Source organism: Leuciscus leuciscus (genome assembly GCF_965113295.1).
Source record: "Leuciscus leuciscus genome assembly, chromosome: 8".
Classification (NCBI taxonomy): domain Eukaryota; kingdom Metazoa; phylum Chordata; class Actinopteri; order Cypriniformes; family Leuciscidae; genus Leuciscus; species Leuciscus leuciscus.
In genome coordinates, this window is record NC_138732.1 from 19,168,953 (window position 1) to 19,177,776 (window position 8,824).

Here is an 8,824-nt window from a genome sequence, read left to right on the forward strand (position 1 = left end):
GACCAGAAACTGTCTGGTTACTGACATTCTTCTAAATATCTTCCTTTCTGTTCAGCAGAGGAAAGAAATTCATACAGGTTTGAAACAACATGAGGGTGAGTATATGATGACAGAATTTTCATTTTAAAGTGGAGTATCCCTTTAAGGGATGTAGAATATGGCTGTACAGAATAAGGCATTAATATATGCTTTATAAGTACTAGCCTAATAAACAGCCAATATCCTAGTAATATGCATGCTAACAAGCAACTATAATGAGAATTGGACCCTAGACTAAAGTGTTACCGGAATTATTACTGATCTAACTGCTTTATGTATGTAAAATGACGATTTATGTATGTATATGTATCAGTATCTTAAGTTATTGTTTATCTCAAGAAATACAAAATAATTCCTTGTGCTCTTCAGGTTGAAGATGTTCTGTATCACTGAGTATGTAAGTAATAGGTCATTTGGTTTGTTTTTATCTGATATAAACCATTTCAACCAAAGCCAGCTCTTTAAAAAAAGAAGTTCCTGTCTAGTCATGTGACTTCCTCAAGCGTTTAGTTCTCCACTCCAGTGATCAGAGAAGAGCTTTTCTTCTACCTCTTCCTCCTCTGGTGGCATTTGTCGTTCTGTGAGTGAAGCACCGTGGCAGTGAGACAGACAGGAGTTAGTTGAACACAGTCGAGTGTCATACTGCCACATCTATAGTTGTGGTCCTCAGAGTCAGGAGAATACTGCCCCCCACCCACAGCTGGATCAACATGTTACGGCGGAAACCATCCAACGCATCTGAAAAAGAGCAGGCTCAGGTGCAAAAGAAGAAGGTAAGAGTCTGTGCCTTAATCTGCGTGTGCGGCCCAGTTTTGAAGAGTTGAAGCGAGAGTAGAAATGATGTTTTTGGAGGACCCCTCTGGAGGGCTAAATTCCCAAGAAAACGCAAACACACATAATAGGCTGTTTAAACACAAAAAGTAAATGAAAAGATGCATCAGAGCAGAACATGTGCTTTTGTTGCTGGTCGTTTGAATCAACAGTAGGGTTTTCAAATGTTTTCATTCATTAATGTGAATAATAGTCCTATTGTAATATGTCCCGTTTGTCTTCAGACCTGTCATTTTTAAGATTAAGAACTGAAACTGTATGATTGTTCTGGGTTTATGCATGGCTGCAGCAGTTCCTGTAGAAACACATCAGACCGCAGCACACATCCTGAAGCCGTTCATACCTCATCAGTGCAAAGCATCCAAACACATCTCCTGAATTCAAAAGTGATGCTTGCGTACGTCTTCACAGCCCGATCCACTCAACTTCTCGTTCAGCGGTTAACTAGCATTACTCTTATTTTCCATTTGATTCACATCTTGCGTGTGATAACCAGCAGTTTCGATATTTCTCCTCTCTGAAACTGCAGGTGTTTCATAAATGCATGTAACCCAAGCAAAGCGAGATCGGAAAATCTTGCTGTTGTGCATCACGGTTACTTTGATGTCTTTAGTTTTTTTGTTTTTTTAAAATCAAAGTCTTATATTCTTATCCAGAGCAGAGGATGTAGCATTCAGTTGAAGTTCATTTGCATTGTGTAAATGAAAACACTTCACCACAACATAATCTCAAAATGCTGCAGTTTCCTCTTTGGTCATGGTTTAGATTATGAGTAATCATTTCAGCCTAGATCTGTCAAAAATACATTTCAACATCTTATGATGATGCAGAATGATACTGACAGCAGAATGTTGTCACAGTTTTGGGGAAATTAATAGGAAAGTTTGTTAATAGTTTGACATGTTAGGCTACACTATGATTTCCACAACAGTGTAAGTATTTAATTTAATATGATTTTCAAAGAGAAGCAAACTCTTGTCATTTTACTAGTTTTGACCAGCTGAACGATCTCTTCTTGCATTTGGTTGGTTTAGCAGATTGCAGTCTGTTGTGTGTTGTCTGCACAGCTCTGCAGGGATTGGCTGTGACATGCCCACTTCCTGCGCTGAAGAAAAGTGGCGCAGTGAAAGGTTTAGATAACAGAAAAAAGTCAAATTGGAACAAATATGCACAGCAGCCCACAAAACCCACACTGAAGGATTTTATCATTTATAAAAAAGTGCCTCAATTATGAATGAATCAACTCTGGTTCAACTCTAACAAGCCACACTTTGCAAAACAGTGTCTCTTACAGTTTAAATGCGTAGGTATATTAGCCTATAAATTAACATCATGTGATAAATAATTACTTTATCAGAAATGCCCAAACCAGGGCTCATGGGCCAAAGTCAGACCATGATGACCTTTGGCCCACCATGCCATTTCAGAATATGGTTACACTTTATTACGACAGTCCAACTACATGTCAACAAACTCTCATTAGAGTGTTAGTAGAGTATTAGTAGACTGGTTGGGTTACGGTTTGAAAAAGTTGACATGTTACTTATTGTCAGTAGAGTGTCTGTTGCGTAACATCAAAATAAAGTGTTAGCAGATATTAAGCAGACAGTCTACTAATACTCTAATGGCTGGTAGTTGACATGTAGTTAGAAAGTCTAGTAAGTAACTACTAAGTTACTACTAAGTAACTAATAAGTAACTAAGTAATTAGTTAGTAGTAACTTAGTAGAATGTCTAGTGGACCATTGAAATAAAGTGTTACTAAGAATATAAGTGAATTCGATTTATTTTATTTTTATGTTAATATAAAACAGTTGGATATAATTCAAATTCATTCCAATGCCCCTTAATTAGGCTAAGTGTGATTTTTGTCCCTTGATAGTTGGAAGTATGGGCAGATCTGATACAGACTGGCACATTGTTATTGCTATATTTTAATTTACACTGAGATGTTACATTGACCTTGACACTGTAAAGTGTCACTAAACACATTTTCCTATCTGTGAAAACCTGACCATGACAGCTTATTTTTCATAGACAATTCAAAAGCTTTTCCATCCTACAAAACACTCATGAGTCATGTTTATAATTACGTCTGGTCTATGGATCTGAAAAAGATAGTGTGGATTTTTCTGCCCAAATGTTGCTCTGGAGGTTTGATAATGCTTCCAAATATTGATCAGGATATACGCTTGTGGAAATACAATAGCATTTAATGGCCATTATAATATGAGCTATACAGTATCAGTTAAACTAAACTGGATTTGTTCATGATGCATAGAGATAACATTTCATCAGCATAATGCTGGATGACTCTGCTGTTCACATTTTCATTTTATTGCTCATGACCCAATCGCCTTATGGTTGAATGCATAGGACAAAATATCTATATCCATCTATCCGTCCGTCTGTCTGTATCTGAATACTACTGTAACTTTAAATGTCTCTGATGAGAAACTGTTCTGTCTTCGTAGCTGTCTCTGCAAAGATCCAGCAGCTTCAAAGACTTTATGAAGCCAAAGCCATCGTCACCTGTAGTGTGCCCTGAGGCTACCTTGGATGAAACTGTAAGTGCAGTAGTTTGTTATATGGAGATGAAGTTGCTGTACTCAAGCTGCAACTCACTCCTGTCTTATGGGTATCAAAATATTAGATCATGTGTCGCTGTGCAAATTGACCAATATCTGCTGTTTTTAGAGGAGAAAAACAACAGCATCAACAGAATCTGTACTCATTTGCAGTCAGCATTAACATTCAACTTCTAGAATGGTTCTTAACTGCTACATCTCTAAAACCACGATTTAAAAAATATCCAGACAGGATGTCATACTTTCATTAAGCATTCAAGCAGAGAGCCTGCTTTACCTTCTGTCTGATTTTAAGAGTAGACAGTAGTATAATTGTAATAATATTTTATAAATATTTTATATACAATACCGTTCAAAACTTTTGGGTCAGTAAGATTTTATTTTTTAAAGGAAATTAATACTTTCATTAAGCAAGGATGCATTAAATTGATCAACATTTTTGTTACAATAGATTCATGTTTAAAATGTTGCTGTTCTTTTGAACTTTCTATTCAAAGTATCCTAAAGAAAAAAACATGCATCACAGTTTCCAAAAAATATATTGAGCAGCTATAAAATATAAACTATATACTATATACTGAGCAGCTCAACTGTTTTCAACATTGGTAATAATGTTTGAGCATCAAATCAGCATATTAGAATGATTTCTGAAGGATCATGTGACTACAGACTGGAGTAGTGATGCTGAAAATTCAGCTTTCCCATCACCGGAATAAATTACATTTTAAAACATATTAAAGTGGAAAACTTATTTTAAAGTGTATGTAATTGTATTTTTACTGTATTTTTGATCAAATAAATGCAGCCATGGCGAGCTTCTTTCAAAAATCTCACAGACTCCAAACATTTGAAAAATATTGTATATTATTTCACTATCAAATAAGACACTATTTTATCATAATAAATACATTTACATAAAAATAAATAATATACATTTTATAATATATATTGTTGTTAAAACAATGTCCATTGTCTGTTTGATAACAAAAGTGTTGAACAGTGTGGAGGAGTGATAATCAAATCAAAGGTATAATGTAACAGACTGATGTAAAATCCCCGTGACGCTGACAGGTACTTTTGTCTTCTGTCTGTGCCTTTGATAACTGCACACGCTGTCCCCACAGTAAACGCAAGAGCCTCTGACATTTAGAGGTAGAGCTCAGAGAGGAGGAGCCAGATCCACATTGACTCACTGGCACAAAAACCAACGTCACAAACTTTACTGGAAATCCTGCGAACAGGGGCCCATCGCTTTAAAACTAACCCTACTTATACTGCGGTTATACCACAAACAAATGTGTGCTGATTCAGCTCAGCCAGGACAAACATGGCACTGCTGAACCATGGCAGATTAGAAATGGGTTATGAATAACACATCGAAAAACTGCAAACCGAAATTAAAAACAAAGTCACATTTAGTTCCAACAGAGTTCTGTCTCAGTTTCTTTAACCATGGAGCTAGGCAACAGAGCAGCCAGTCTTGCAACAATTATTCATTGCCTGTAGCTCTTTTTAGACGACACAAGGGGAAGTTTGATGAGTCGATAAGACAAATTTAGTTGCTAAACTGAACGAGTGCACAGTAAAAACAACAATCGACAATTACTGAAAGCATCTTTTTTTGTGTGAAATTTCTTACAGAAGTTTGAGGATGCACCACCAGAGGATTCAGGTAAAAGTAACGGAAAACTTGGAAAGAAATGGAGAAATGTCATATCTCGCACAATGACCCGTAAAACATCCAAGATGGTACAGAAAGCCCTTGCAGAGGAGGGGGTGAGTTGAATCCTAGGTTAATGTTAATTGCTAAATAATTTTTTAGCATTTCAAGTTGTGTAAATTAAATTACATACGATATGTTTAATTGGCATTTATAAAATAGCCTTAAACTATAGTAGTAAATGCTATAAAAGTTGAAAGTTCATGATACCTAATGCATTAATTAACCGAACCAAGTAACCATGTTTAAATTCACATTTAAAATCGGTGGTACCCTTTACTTTACTTTACTAGTAATCTTCTAATCTAAGCAACCATCTAAGAAACACTTTAATAACAGCTTGAATGTGTCTCCCCCATGTGGATGAAATCAGGATATTTTACACAACCAGCACCTCAGGGTGTTTCCAGTTGTTAAAGTTAGGTGGAAAAGAAATTCATGAGGATATGAATTCAAATAAACTGTAAATTGTCACATTTGTTGATTTCAGAATGAGAGTGGGGAGGACGGCTCCATGTCTCCCATGTCTCCGAGTGACTGGATGCCAGATCTCAGTGCTGGGAACAGAACATCTGTGTGCTCCAACAGCTCAGAGGACACCATGCACAGCCCTCTCTCACGCCAGCTCTCTGGATGTAAGCCATCTCAGACTGGCACAATATCTTGGCTAAACCAATATCATACAAGGCTGATTGATTTTTCTTTATTCTGATGTGCAGGTTCTGACAGACAGAGTCTGGACAGTGGCTTCAGCCAGAGAGACAGTATGAGACTTGAGGACAACACCTACACAGGGCCCTTCTGTGGCAGAGCCCTTGTCCACACTGACTTCACCCCCAGTCCATATGACATGGAATCTCTCAAACTACAGGTCAGCTTTTTAAAATGTGCTATTTTTGGACACATTTATCAACAATGTCGACATAAAAGATTAGTTTATACAAAAACAAAAATGATGGTAGTCATTTATTTATGTATTCTTCTCTTCTTATTAGTCTTTTTTTAAATACATTTTAAATCGATTTTCAATTCACTTGATATTTTTTTTCCATTATTTGTATTGTTTATGCAGCTGTTGTGATTTTTTTATGAAAAGCACTGAATTATCCTTATAATGTGCTGTATAAATACACTTTCCTTGCTTTCTGTGTAACACAAAAAGAGTAATTTTGAGGGACTATTAAACATGGCATTTTGAAGTAGAAAGACTTACTCTCATTCTATAATAGCATTCTATAACAATAGAATAGTATTTTCTATTCTATTCAAAACATACACCAATAATCTTTTATTTACAACTTTGGAAAAAAAAATGTGTATAGTGCTGGCTGCCCTTTTCTATACAATTACAATGCACTGAAGCCTTCAAGCTTTAAAATGGTTGCAAAAGCCCTGTAAATGTATTAAAAAGTGCTCCATACATTTAATGTTTTTATAATTTTCATAATTTTTGAAGCTTGAAAACTGCAGTCCCCAATCACAAGATAAAAAGCAACCAGTATATTATTGTCAAATATAGTCAAAAAAGTATAAAATAACAGAATTTTGGGGGATTACTAATCCTTAAAATATATATATATATATATATATATATATATATATATATATATATATATATATATATATATATATATATATATATATATTTGTAGTATATTGTATGCAGTGCATTGATATTTTTCAAAACACACAGAAAGGAGACATCATCCAGATTATTGAGAAGCCACCAGTAGGCACCTGGACTGGTAAACTCAATAACAAAGTGGGCTCCTTTAAATTCATCTACGTCACAATACTACCAGAGGAGGACACGCCACCAAAGAGGAAGCGATGCCACAGTCATGGACGCCAGAAACCAAAACCAAAAACCTTGGAGGAAGTTCTCGAAAGAATAGGCCTAACTGTAAGCCTGAAGTTACTTTCATTGCTGTTTTCTTTTAAATTTGTGTGCCATTTCATCATAGTGCAAGAGTATCTGCTCTTTGACTTCTTGTGATTGACCATTGTGTGCCCAGGAACTGGGATCTCTCCTGTCCATGCATGGCTTCCAGAGCTTGGAGGACTTCACCGGCCTGAAGGAGTCTCACCTGAACGAGCTGAACATTACAGACCCTGAGCAACGTGTGAAGATATTGAAAGCAGCAGAACTGCTTCATGACTGTATGTCCAAGTAGAGCCATCGAATCTAGACTGTTATCATAATTGTGTCCAACATAGTTATAATTGAAGTCTGTTTGATGTACTAACATCCATTCTGTTCTCCAGCGGAGGATGACTCCGATACCGAGGAGCAAAAGACTGAAATGCCACGGGACTCGGGTTGTTACGAGAGCACAGAGAATCTGGCAAACGGACGTGAGGAGCCACAGGTGGAATCCCAACCGGAGCCAGAAACAGATCCGGACACAGAAACAAAGCTCAATGCTGTTCAGGAACAACTGGAGGGGATGAAGGTGGAGGAAAGCTCTGAGAATCAAACAGAGTGAAGCCACCAGAATGTTCTTTTGATCCTGCGTCTCTAAAACTTGAACCTCTCTATGATGGATCGAGAGTGTCATAACCACATGCTGGATTGAATTCCATGAAGGAAACTATTTTATATGCACAGCCCATTCAGAAGCCAATTGGTCCTCTTAGAAGGTCTTGAAGGTACTATCATCTATAACCGTAGTCTTTCTCTTTGACTTTATTGTTCAGGACGTCTGACACCACATTAAATATCTTCAAAAGGCTTTGAAATCTAACTGAAACAACGTTTTTGGAGGAATTTTGAAAAACTGACTTCGCACCAAGCAATATGCCATGGATTAAACCTAAGGCTATGTTCTTACATCATAAAATAAGCAGCATGTTGGTGCCCCAAATATTGATTTTACTCACATGGTTAAATATTCAAGACATCTATTATGGTAAATTACATGTAATTATATGTGTGATCTAACTGTGATTCTCTAACATCTGAGAAGTTTCATCATCATACCCTTTAGCTATGAAGTAGCATTTTATAGACTACTATTCTTCCGTTTCTGGCCTGATGAATGTACAGAGTAATACATAATTAATGCACTCATTTTATTTTATTTTTTGCCAGGAATGAAAGAGGAAAGGCACATTGTTTAGTTAATGCACATATACTTGCATATTATTCTTTTGCTTCTATAGTCAATGATTTTGGTTCCTGTTTGTAGTGTTTGTTATAATATGGTTTATTTTGTTTTCAAAGCTATTGTTGTTTATTCAATATTTGTATTTCCTTTTTACTGTTCCGTTTGTCTTGATATTGATGTCTGTACTTTCAGGATTTGCTTTTTTTAACAAAAAAAACTAAATTTTGAAACTACTATAACCACAAAGAAGAAATTGTAATAATACCATATAATTTAATGAACATACATTTACACACAAATTCATAAAGTAGAAAGTGGAGAGTATGAGGATATACATGATCACAGTGTTATTACCAAGCAAACTGAACATAACCCAATTCGTGATGACGTACAATGTGTACATTATGCATCGCATCCACATATCTAGAGCAGACCATCATTTGCTAATATTCCAAACTTACACATTACACTGACTTGGCATTAAAGATTTTGATTATTTATGTGCCTCATTTAGTAAATTAGCATATTAGCACATGACA

At 36.0% G+C, this 8,824-nt stretch overlaps 1 protein-coding gene across 1 annotated transcript; it reads left to right on the plus strand.

Moving 5' to 3' along the window:
• Nucleotides 1–573: 573 nt before the first annotated feature.
• On the plus strand, nucleotides 574–8,251 carry sash3 (SAM and SH3 domain containing 3). Its single transcript, XM_082177391.1, has 8 exons — nucleotides 574–812; nucleotides 3,345–3,437; nucleotides 5,100–5,234; nucleotides 5,669–5,813; nucleotides 5,898–6,049; nucleotides 6,872–7,081; nucleotides 7,194–7,338; nucleotides 7,444–8,251. The coding sequence occupies exons 1-8, from the start codon at nucleotides 750–752 to the stop codon at nucleotides 7,662–7,664; spliced, it is 1,164 nt and encodes a 387-aa protein (XP_082033517.1). The 5' UTR covers nucleotides 574–749; the 3' UTR covers nucleotides 7,665–8,251.
• Nucleotides 8,252–8,824: the final 573 nt, after the last annotated feature.

What these genes read in the sequence shown, in the direction of transcription:
- sash3 (XM_082177391.1), top strand. Translation starts at nt 750, where the DNA reads ATGTTACGGCGGAAACCATCCAACGCATCTGAAAAAGAGCAGGCTCAG. An exon ending in AGGCTACCTTGGATGAAACT is followed by an intron (nt 3,438 to 5,099) that starts GTAAGTGCAGTA and finishes AATTTCTTACAG; the next exon opens with AAGTTTGAGGATGCACCACC. An exon ending in AAGCCCTTGCAGAGGAGGGG is followed by an intron (nt 5,235 to 5,668) that starts GTGAGTTGAATC and finishes TGTTGATTTCAG; the next exon opens with AATGAGAGTGGGGAGGACGG.